The sequence below is a fragment of the Heteronotia binoei genome, chromosome 1 (assembly GCF_032191835.1).
Source record: "Heteronotia binoei isolate CCM8104 ecotype False Entrance Well chromosome 1, APGP_CSIRO_Hbin_v1, whole genome shotgun sequence".
NCBI lineage: Eukaryota > Metazoa > Chordata > Lepidosauria > Squamata > Gekkonidae > Heteronotia > Heteronotia binoei.
This window is the reverse complement of record NC_083223.1, coordinates 120,610,478-120,623,034: the sequence shown is the minus strand read 5'-3', so window position 1 is coordinate 120,623,034 and position 12,557 is coordinate 120,610,478. Positions and strand designations below refer to the sequence as shown.

Sequence of the window (12,557 nt, the reverse complement as noted above, 5' to 3'; positions counted from 1 at the left end):
GTTAAATACAGTCTGCAGATACTGAAGTAATAGTGTGTTCTCTTTGCTGAAGCATTCTTGTCAAAGTCCAGTCTCAGGAACCCCGGCAGGGTGCTGCACAGGCCGCCTGAACCTTAAGGCAAAGGAATGAAGCATGGGGCCTTAATACTGTAATGTGTATTCATCTACAGCAGCTACTCACAACTGAGTCCCTTTGTCAGAACACCAGTTTCCAGTGCTAATCCATCTGTTTCTCTGTAGCAAAGGGGAAGAAGGGAGTTTACAGCAGTCTTGATCCTGGCTCATTCATTCCAGGGCAGCCTGAGCAGGAAGGAAGAGCGGGGGGCGGGGGGAGAGTGGATTTCTTTTTTAAAAATTTGGGACAGGCAACAGGTTGTGATGCCAGCTAACTGAGCCCAGACCAGAGAAGCACTACTTACTGGCTCATAAACAGTTAACCCTCTGCATAAAACTGGCTTCCCTTTGCATCTCCCCGACTGCCCCAAGGAATGACTGCTATGAAGTGAGGAGGTCACCCCTCTGGTTAGAAGAAAATCACAGGCAGGGTTCAGAACAAAAGCACACCACCCAAAGCCTCTCCTCCCCACAACAGAAGAAGGCACATATGAAAAGTAAGAAACCTTAAAGAGTCCACATATAACACACAACTAAAATTCATGTCACAGCAATGTCTCAGAACAAGGGGGTGAACGCAAGGAAGAAAACGGCTGGGATCTTTCCTGTGGGACTCATCCCTTCCCTTCTGAATGGCAAGTGACTTCTTACCCTCCCATGTCAAGCAGCCATTTCTCTCTGGGGGTGACCTGGTGACTGACCTGAGACACTTTTTTTTTCACAATAATAAAGTTTATTTCCTAGTTTGCAGAATAGGTTTTATAATTAGGGTCCAGAATCATTTGGAGATCACTTTGATGACTCCATCATAGACTAGAATCAGTCTTTTGAGCTATATCTGCCTTTGCTTTGTATTAACACTAGCAGTAAAGAAGCCTTAGATATCAATAAAAGATTCACCCTAATCTTAGGCATATATTTGCATAATGCAGTTTATTACAGCAGCAAATAATACTATGAATGGGTGATAAGAAAGTACTATGTAAGTAAGGAACCAGGGTGCATTCATACCACACTAAATAATGTGCTTCTCAGCTGGATTTTTGCTGTGTAAGAATAACAAAAATCCACTTGCAAAACTCATTATTTCGTGTAGTGTGAATGCACCCCCCAGGCTCTGCTAGCATCCTGATCTCATTGTTATTAACTCACACCAGACAATGTAGGAAATTGTATTTAAATAACCATGAAAATTTGATCAGTAGGACCAGGGTCCTCATTCTAATCAGTGACAACTTCTAAAATGTTGTTTAGTTCAGACTTAAAGGCTATAGCAGAATGTCCCTTTTATTATACTACCTGCTGTCTTTGCAGGACACCATGTACACATTAATATTTTTGGTATGTTCTTTGAGGCCTTTTTGCTAACAGTTCTATACTGTACATTTAATATCTAATGACTGAGGGATTTCTGGTCAGGAGGACAATTATTTGGCACATTTGAGAGCACTTTCTTCTAGGCATTTTCTACAGCTTGTGTCAAAGTTTAGTCCCTTTTTAATTAGAATGAGTTTTTTGTTTTTGAAATATTTGTCTTCCTGACTGCTTGATCTCTGATAATCTCATCTGTAAAACTAAAAAATTCAGTAACTGAAGGAAGATTTCTGAAGATTTGCTATCCTTCAGGGCCTCACTTTGTAGAATCAGGTTAGTTGTTTCTATAGCCAGCACTATAAGTGGCTCGTCTTTCCAAATGTAATACTCATGCAATCACTCAGAATTGTGTTGGAAACTATGAGCACCAAAACAGTACAGGAAAATAAAACAGTGTACATTTAATTGTTCTATGCAGGAAGGCAGTGACACTAAACCAGGGGTGTTGAACTCATGAGGCAGTGACACTAAACCAGGGGTGTTGAACTCATTTATCTGTCATAAATGAGACCTTATCAGGACAGGACGGGCCATGTTGTGCCGGGCCATGTGTGTACCTATTTAAGATTAAGTAGTAGAGATATAAACTTTTTAAATAACACAGACAAACATGACTAAAGATTTTTTTTAAAAAAAACTTAAAACATGCTTAAAACATTAGCACTTGTGGTCTTAAAGGTGCTTTCTTTGTATTTCTCCCATGGGATCCAGGGAACTGGGCAAAGGAAGCTCTGGCTCTTTCCCTCCCTCCCCAGGGGACCAGGAGGGGAAGGAGCCTCAACCAATGAAGAAAATAGAGGCTTTGCTTTGTAGCTCCTATGTGGTTGAGCAAGCCTTGCAAAGGCAGGTGAGATGCAGAAGGAAGCAAGAGAGAGGGAGAAGGAACAGACAAGAGCCAGTTTCTCAGAGGCCTGATAGGATACTTCCAGGGGCCTGATTTGGGAGGCATGTTTGACACCCCAGCACTAAATAGTGGGAAAAGCAGACCCTAAAAGTGTCCTCAATTGTGGCAGGAACATTTACAGTTAGAGCTATTAGGAAGGTACTTACCAAGTATGAAAAACTGGCTATAGTGTCTACAGTTCATTAATAAAATCATAAATTTGTTTTGTATCATGATGCAGGCAAAGCAAAACTTCAGTGTAATCATAGAGTCTATTGAAGTCTGTTCTTAGGAAGGCACTGCTTAAAAGATAACACTCAATGTTATTATTATTTTTGCCTTATCACTCCTGCTCTTCTTTCTGTTTCATCATTTTTCTGCTCTCTTCCTTCCCTGGGAGGGTCTAGTCTGTTCAACAACAGATTGTGTCAGTGTAATGGTTAGAATGTTAGGCTAGGGGCTACAAGACCCAAATTCAAATAGTTCCTCAGCCGCAAAAGATGACCTTGGGCAAATCACTCTCTCACAGCCTAACCTACCTTACATGGTTGTTGTAAGGACAACATGGTTGTTGTAAGGACAACATGGAAGATGGGAAAAATATGGGTGCCACCCTGAGTTTTCCTTGGAGGAAGGGTGGGGTAAAAATGTACTAGATTGATGGATTTGCTCCTCAGGGTAGGAATAGCAAGCAGAAGCTGGTGAGAAGAATGCAGATCTTGTAACGTCATGCCAGCTGTTAGTTTTAAAAAGATAACTTTAAAATGTGTACAGAGCAATATAATATATTTTTATCTGATTAAGAGCATAAAACACTTTATCATTTTTTGTTGTTGATCAAAAATGAAATAATCTCTTCCAGAATGTTGCCAGTTAATTATGAGCAATCCACTTTTTTTTTCTTGTGAAGAAACAGGAACCTACTGGTTAGTGGATGTGAATTCTGTTTAACCAGGACGTTTGTTAAAGTTGTATTTCTCCAGTGCAATAAATCTACAGCTTTGTTTTCTTGAGGGATCAGGAACAGAAGACAAATCTCCCTGAAGGATACCTAGTTTATTTTCCACCTTCCCTTGTAACATGCAGTTGCAAGAAAGCATCAAGTATTTTCTTGAAGATGCACTTGCTTCACATGGACATGATACTCAACAAGCTCACTTTCTCTCCACACAGTTCTCTGCTGTTTGCAGAGGATCTTCAATAGACAGGTCAATGTGAAAATGGTTCCTTGAAAGTAGACGGTCTGATCACCAGTGAAGTAGAGTAAAATGATCCATTGTTCAAAACATCTGTGCAGATATCCTTTAAAAAAAATAAGTATTAAAGTTCATTCAGATGAGCCATCAAAAGGATCTATTCTACAGAACTCTTCTTTTATTGGACCAACATCTCAAGTTTTTATCTCATTTTTTAAAAAAAAATTGTATCTGTATATGGATAAACTCAAAAAAGTGGGTTCTGAAAATGGTATAATAATTCTAAGAAAGCAATTATATCAAACCTTATTTGCTTATTATAAAAGAAACAGCTGCTGTTTTCAAAGCTAATCTTGGTGCCTTTGGTTGCTCTGAACCCTTTCTACAATCCCACAACCCCCTTTATCTTATTTCTCCTGCTGTGTTCCCACCAGCCTCTGCTCCATTAACAAAACCTGAAACAGCCTCAGCTTTCACCACTGTAGCTTTGGTTACAGCAACTTTTCTATAACAGGAAGTGAGTGTTGGCCTTTCGTCTCTGTGGTACAGTTGTGATAAAGCTGTGGTGGTCTTATCTCTCTTTTAGGTAGTGGCTCTTTATGACTACACCGCGCATCGATCAGATGAGCTAACCATCCATTGCAGTGACATTATCCAAGTGTTATACAAAGATAATGATAACTGGTGGTTTGGCACCCTATTGAATGGACAGCAAGGCTATTTTCCAGCTAACTACGTGGTTGGAGAATGTAGGTATACTGTTTCTCTGTCATATGGTATGCCTTTAGGAGCTTCGCTAATTATCAGAAATTTGCCATTTGTACCTTTGAAAAGATGATGTATCAAAATAATACACAATAGCCAATCCCCTTTCTTAAGCTGGAAAAATTTGTGTAAAAGGAATATAATGATCTACCAATGTTGGGGCCGCCAACCTCCAGGTGGAAGAAATACAAAGCAACGCTTCTGTATATAAATTAGTCTCAATTGTCCTTCTGAAAGCTTTAATATACTCTGTTTGTACACGGAAGCTTTGCTTTGTATCTCTGCCACCCTTATCTGTGTTTCACTTTGGTTGCTTTACCTCCAGGTGGTGGCTGGAGATCTGGGATTATAACTGATCTCATAACAGAGATCAGTTCATTTTGAGAAAATGGACTCTTTGGAAGGCATTATACCCTGTTGCAGTCCCTCCTCTCACCAAACCCCTCTGCCCCCAAAATCTCCAGGTATTTCCCAACTCAGAGCTGGCAACCCTATCTGTTATATGCTAACTGTACTTAGCCTTTTGCTGTCAAATGTGATGGAACAAAATACTTTTGGAGGAGCCTGCAGACTCAGACTACCTGTCTGTCTAGTCCACTATCCAGTTTCACACAGTGGTTCACTAGATGCCTTGTAAAGCCCACAAGAGGAAGACTGAGACTCAAGCTTCCTCCTGCCGCTGTCCCACAACAATTGGCACTTCTAGGTTTACTGCATCTGAACAGGGAGATCCCATTCAGCCATCATGGCTAAATAGCCATTAATGGATTTCTCCTCAATGAAGCTTTGGATCTTTTTTAATACAGTGGCAACTTTCCAAGATTTGAAGGCAGAGGATTTTCCAGCCTACAGTCTTGTACTCAAAACTAGCATCCTGTACATTCTTCAGCATTTTTTTTGGCCTAAACAAAGTAGATTCTGTGCTTAGAAAACAAAATTCTGCACAAAGACTGACTGACTGCAGACTGTAATAGATGTTTTATACGAATTAAGCAAATGTCCCGGTAATCTGTATTTATTTGCTATTTTTATTCACAGAAGTTCTTGGAAAAGCTCTTAGCATAGTAAAAAAAAAAAGAAAAAGCAACAAAATCAGCTTAATACTTTACATAGCATCTTAGCAGCAGCAACAATGCTGACACAATAACAGTTATATTACTTATCTTGATTCCTAATCTTACCTTGATTTCTAATGTTCAAGAGAGAAGGTGTCCAGCAAATGGATGCCAGGAAGAAATTATGCACCTCTTACAACAAAAGAGAAAAAGCCCTCTCTGGTAGTCCTGTTGCTTTACATTATTTATTGTAGCCTCCTGTTAGTCAGAGGAAAGGGCAAATGAAACTTTGCCTCCTGATCTCTAAAAATGCATTTTACAGTGCAGTGCTAAGCAGATATATAACTGTGTTTAGGATTACACTGAGTCCCCATTTTTTTTCCAGTTTTGTCTTTGTGCTCAAAAAGGCTCAAAAGTAGATACTTCAGCTTTTAGAAAAAGAAAAACTCAGATTTTTAGGATGTGGAATTCTTGAGTACATGCCACCCTGAGTATAATATTCTGTTCTGCTTTCCACTTGTATGTTAGCAAATGGTTGTAGGGAGGGATCCTTTTGGTAAAGGCAGAGAGATATATTGATACTGGGGTAGAGCCAGCTCCTCTACTCTTTAAAATTTGAATCCTTCCCATAACTTAAGCAACTTTTCATGAGTCATTTGAGTTGAAGGAAGCCTCCGAAGGCTAGAGATAATCTTCAAATTTTGATAAGCAGAGTGATTGACTCTGCCACTTGATTCTTTGAAAATGTTGGGTTAAATCCTGTGAAATGTGAATGAGAGATGTTCACAGACATGGATCTGCCTCCCCCCTCCCCCCAGCACCCCTTTTTAACTGGTAAAACACTGGTACTGAGTTGAGCAAGCCTCAAGGTCAATGTGCTGTATAGTGTGTGGGGTGTTGCAGTGAAGATGAGAATTGGGTGAAATTGCCCCCAGTGCTCTCTTCTGCCTTCAGAATCTCTTGAAGTGGTCGTGGATTCCCGGAATCACCCTTGAGACATGAGGAAAGGTGGGATATAAATATTTCGATAAAAAGAAATAAATAAGATTCTGTGAACTCAGGTGGATACATTGTTACAGAAATATGACCTGTTGAATGTACTTCCAAACAGATCTATGCAAAAATGGGAAACATGTTACGCTGGCATATTGTTTGTATGTACAAGATTATAGAAATTTTAGGATAAATATATATTTTTATTTTATTGGATTTATATCCCGCCCTCCCTGCCGAAGCAGGCCTAAGGAGGCTCAGAATACATAGCTTACAATAAAAAAACATTTACATTAAAGCATTACACAGTTTAAAAATGATTTGGTGCTAGTTTCAATACAGATTTAAGATGGCGTTCAATGATCACCATTGGATCTAGTGTCTCAGTGGTGGTGGTCAGCATTTCAGTTAAATGCTAACTGAAACACTGTCGTCTTACAAGCCTTGTGGAACTGGGCAAGGTCCCGCAAGGCTCTGACCTCAGACAGTTGGGTCCACCAATGAGGGGCAGCAGTTGAGAAGACTCTTTCTCCCGTTGTTTTCAGTCTTGCCTCCCTTGGTTCAGGAATTGATAACAAGTTTTGTGTTCCTGATCTAAATATCTTCTGGGGAACATGTGGGGAGAGACAGTCCCTAAAGTAAGCAGGTCCTTGGCCATATATACTGTGAAAGCAGGCTACAAACTATTGGAGGTAATTTTAGAAGATATTTGTATTATACAGCTCCAAGAACCCAAAGATGGCTACTAGCACTAAAGCAATATCACAAACGAGATATGCAGACTAGGCGAAGCCTAACTGATACTGTTGTTATTGTTCAGTCACACAGTCAAGTCCGACCCTTTGCGACCCCATGGACAAAGTCACGTCAGGCCCTCCTGTCTTCCACCATCCTCTGAAGTCTGCTCAAATTCATGTTTGTTACATCAGTAACACTGTCCAGCCATCTCATCTTTTGCCGTTCCCTTCTTCTTTTGCCTTCTGTCTTTCCTAGCATCAGGATCTTCTCCAGGGATTGCTCCCTTCTCATTTCCCTTCCATTTCCCTTCTCATTTCCCTATACCAGATTCATTACAAAGTGCTGGTCATTACCTTTAAAGCCTTATATGGCCGAAGACCTGCCTACCTTAGGGATCATCTCTCCCCATATGTGCCCCAGAGAGTACTGAGATCAGGTGCACAAAATCGGTTGACGATCCCCAGGCCGAAGGAGGCCAAACTGAAGAGTACGCAAGAAAGGGCCTTTTCGATCACAGCTCCACACTGGTGGAACCAACTACTGGATGAAGTGCGGGCCCTGCAGAGTCTTGATCAATTCTATAGGGCCTGCAAGACTACCCTTTTCCATCTGGCCTTCACTTAATGTGGATTTTAGTCTACTATATATGGCCATCATAAACTACCGAGGAAAACACTTAGAACATAGCACTGTAAATATTAGTTTTAATTTTGATGGTTTTAATTATAATGGTTTTAATTAGCAAATTATATATATTGTACTGAGATAATGTTTTATATTGTAATTTTGTATTTGTTATATGTTGTGAGCCGCCCTGAGCCTGCTTCAGTGGGGAGGGAAGGATATAAATAAAATATTATTATTATCATCATCATCATCATCATTATCATTATTATTTGGTGGCCAAAGTATTTGAGCTTCAGCATCTGACCTTCCAGTGAACAGTCTGGGATGATTTCCCTTAGGACTGACTGATTTGATCTTGCAGTTCAAGGGACTCTCAAGAGTCTTCTCCAGCACCACAGCTCAAAAGCATCTATTCTTCTGCGCTCGGCCTTCTTATGGTCCAGCTCTCACAGCCATACATTACTACTAGGAATACCATTGCTTTGACTATACGGACTTTGGTTGTTAGGGTGATGTCTCTACTTTTTATTATACTGCCCAGGTTCGCCATAGCTGTCCTCCCAAGGAGCAAACGTCTTTTAATTTCATGACCACAGTCACCATCTGCAGTGATCTTGGATCCCAGAAATGTGAAGTCTGTCACTACTTCCATGTCTTCCCCTTCCATTTGCCAAGGTGTGATGGGGCCAGAGGCCATGATCTTAGTTTTTTTCATGTTGAGTTTCAAGCCTACTTTTGTGCTCTTCTCTTTCACCCTCAACAAGAGGTTCTTTAGGTCCTCCTCACTTTCTGCCATTAGAGTAGTGTCATCTGCATATCTGAGGTTGTTGATGTTTTTCCTGGCAATCTTAATTCTGGCTTCTGCTTCATCCAGGCCAGCATTCTGCATGATGTACTCTGCATATAAATTAAATAAGCAGGGTGACAATATACATCCTTGTCGAACTCCTTTTACTATTCTAAACCAATCAGTTGTTTCATATCCCGTTCTGACAGTTGCTTCTTGACCCTTATACAGGTTTATCAGGAGACATGTGAGGTGGTCTGGTACTCCCATCTCTTTAAGGACTTTCCACAGTTTGTTGTGATCCACACAATCAAAGGCTTTAGCATAGTCAATGAAGCAGAAATAGACGTTTTTCTGATACTTCTGTGCTTTCTCCATAATCCACCGAACATTGGCAATTTGATCACTAGTTCTTCTACCTCTCCGAAACCCAGCTTGAACTTCTGGTAGTTCCCGATCGACATACTGCTGAAGCCTAGCTTTTAGGATCTTTAACATGACCTTGCTGACATGTGAATTGAGTGCAATGGTGCAATAGTTTGAACATTCCTTGGCATTACCCTTCTTTGGGATTGGAATATAAACCGATCTTTTCCAATCCTGTGGCCACTGCTGTGTTTTCCAAATTTGTTGACAATGTGTGCATCACTTTAACAGCATCATCTTTTAGGACTTTGAATAGCTCAACTGGGATACCATCATCTCTGCTCGCTTTGTTGTTAGTAATGCTTTCTAAAGCCCATTTGACTTCACACTCCAGGATGTCTGGCTCAAGGTCATCGATTTCACTGTCATGGTTGTCTGGGACATTGAGATCCTTCTTGTATAATTCTTTTGTGTATTCTTGCCACCTCTACCTGATCTCTTCTGCTTCTGTTAGGTCCCTACCATTTTTGTTCTTTATCATGGCCATCTTTGCATGAAACATTCCCTTGATTTCTCCAATTTTCTTGAAGAGATCTCTTGTCCTTCCCATTCTATTATTTTCCTCTATTGCTTTGCAGTGTTCCTTCAGGAAGGCCTCCTTATCTCTCCTTGCTGTTCTCTGGAAATCTGCATTCAGTTGGTGAATCTTTCCTTTTCATGTTTGCCTTTTGCTTTCCTTCTTTCCTCAGCTATTTGTAAAACCTCATCAGACAGCCACTTTGCTTTGCATTTCTTTTTCTTTGGGATGGCGCTGATTGCTGCCTTCTGTACAGTGTCACGAACCTCCGTCCATAGTTCTTTAGGCACTCTGTCTATCAACTCTAGTTTCTTAAACTTATTCTTCACCTCCACTGTATATTCATAAAGGATGTGATCAAGGTCAAACCTGAATAGCCTAATGGCTTCCCCAGTTTTCTTCAGTTTTTAAGCCTGAATTTTGCAATGAGTAGCTCATGATCTGAGCTGCAGTCAGCTCCAGGTCTTTTTTTCGCTGACTGTAAGGAGCTTCTCCGTCTTTGACTGCAGAGTATATAATCAATCTGATTTCTGTGTTGCCCATCAGGTGATGTCCACGTGTAGAGTCGCCTTTTAGGTTGTTGGAAGAGGGTGTTCGCTATGACCAGCTTGTTCTCTTGACAAAACTCTATTAGCCTTTGCCCGGCTTCCTTTTGTTCTCCAAGGCCAAACTTGTCAGTTGTTCCGGTCACCTTTTGACTTCCTACTTTGGCATTCCAGTCCCCTATGATGAGGAGGACATCTTTTTTTGTGTTAATTCTAGAAGGTATTGCAGATCTTCATAGTACTGGTCCACTTCAGCCTCTTCTGCATCAGTGGTTGGGGCATAGAATTAGACTACTGTGATATTGAATGGTTTGCCTTGGATACAGACCGAGATCATTCTGTCAGTTTTGAGATTGCATCCCATTACTGTCTTCCTCACTCTCTTGTTAACTATAAAGGCCACACCATTTCTTCTACGGGACTCTTGCCCACAATAATAGATGTAGTGATCCTCTGAGTTAAATTCACCCATTCCCGTCCATTTTAGTTCATTGATTCCCAAAATGTCGATGTTCAGTCTTACCATCTCTTGTTTTGCCTCATCTAGTTTACCTTGATTCATAGATCTTACATTCCATGTTCCGATGCAGTATTGTTCTTTACAGCATTGGACTGTTCTTTCACCATCAGACACATCCACAGCTGAGCGTCCTTTCCGCTTTGGCCCAGCCGCTTCACTCTTTCTGTGGTTACTTGAATACTCTTCCCCAGTAACATATTGGGTACCTTCTGACCTGAGGGGCTCATCTTCCAGCACCATATCTTTTAGCCTTTTGTTTCTGTTCATGGGGTTTTCTTGGCAAGGATACTGGAGTGGTTTGCCATTTCCTTCTCCAGTGGATCACATTTAGTCTGAGTTCCCAGCTGTGGCCTGTCCATCTTGGGTGGCCCTGCATGGTATAGCCCACAGCCTCATTGAACCACACAAGCCCTCTCGCCACAACAAGGCAGCAATCCATGAGAGAGCTAACTGATACTAGTGCACCGTATTTTTGGGGGAAATAAGGAATGAGTTCTGAGGAGGCTGATGTTACTATACATGATGTCTGTCATGGCAGTCTCAGAACGGAAACTGAATAAATTTTTAATACATTATGCCAAGGATATCATACAAATATTATTTTGCAAGGATGACTAGATATTCCAGAAGACAAATATCTCTACTTATTGCAACCAGTGTAGAATAACTAAGCGTACATGATGGAATCATTATAAAGATGACAAAATAATAATACCAGAAGGCTTAAGGACAAAAATTATGAATAATGTTAATGCAAATAATCTAGGATCTGAGTTATGTAAGAGAAATTAAGAGGTTATTAGCCAGACAGATATACTAGCACTGAATTTAAAACAGTCAGATGACATACATTCAGAAGTGAACTCTACAAGCAACCTGTGTTGCCACATGAAATTGCAAAACACCTAAGCATAAGCTTGGAATGTACTTAGTAAAGTTTTAAAACAATATTTTTTTTCTGAATGATTGACTTTCAAATGGAAACATGTTTGTTTGATTATCACAACTAAATTAGCAATCAGCAGCTTGCAAATATATATTTGCATGGCATGGGTTCCGCAGAAGTTACTGTGATTCTGTATCATCCTACAGTTATTTACCATATATTTCATACTTGGGGAGGGAAGTGGGAATTTCTTCACAGCACTTTGAGGCTACCTTTTTACTTTGAGGCAGAGTGATTAAAAACCATATTATACACAATGAACAACATTTTCTTTAAAAGGGAAGGTATGCTGGTGTAGTTGGAACTAAAGTGTTCATGAGTGTTCTGGGGCACACTGACTAAAACCTCGAGCCACAGCCATTTTGAGACCAGTTGCAGTAAAAATTGCAATTAGCTTTTCAGACAATCCAGAATACTTTCCAATCTACTCCTATGGCTGAATTTGTATAAATGTTCTGTTCTTGTTTTAAACAGTACAAATTTTGACTCAAGTCACTTGGTCTTCTAAGAAGTTGTTATGGTGTAGCTTGGTGTAGAGAGCCAGTTTGGTGTAGTGGTTAAGAGTGCGGACTCTTATCTGGGAGAACCGGGTTTGATTCCCCACTCCTCCACTTGCACTTGCTGGAATGGCCTTGGGTCAGCCGTAGCTCTGGTAGAGGTTGTCTTGAAAGGGCAGCTGCTGTGAGAGCCCTCTCCAGCCCCACCCACCTCACAGGGTGTCTGTTGTGGGGGAGGAAGGTAAAGGAGATTGTGAGCCGTCTGAGACTCTTCGGAGTGGAGGGTGGGATACAAATCCAATATCTTCTTCTTTTTCTTCTTCTTATGTCTATACGTTGGCTAAAATGGCTCAGCACAATTTTTATTTATTTATTTAGGATTTATATCCCGCCCTTCCCACAAGTGGCTCAGGGCGGCTTCCAAAAATTGGTCAACATAAAATTAAACACTTTTAAATATATAGGCAATTAAATATTTAAAACAGTTAAAACCTTAAAACCAATAAACATTCCAGTTACATATAAAACAGACGTCTAGTAAGTTACATTGAGTTCTCATCTTAGCTAGGTGTAG

General features: G+C 40.5%; 1 protein-coding gene across 1 annotated transcript in view; it reads left to right on the top strand.

Moving 5' to 3' along the window:
- AHI1 (Abelson helper integration site 1) overlaps positions 1–12,557 on the top strand; it is a 185,652-nt gene that overhangs the window by 164,498 nt on the left and 8,597 nt on the right. The window contains exon 23 of the mRNA XM_060239870.1: positions 4,154–4,316. Within this exon, the coding sequence (XP_060095853.1) occupies positions 4,154–4,316 (163 nt within the window). The remainder of the gene's footprint in view (positions 1–4,153; positions 4,317–12,557) is intronic.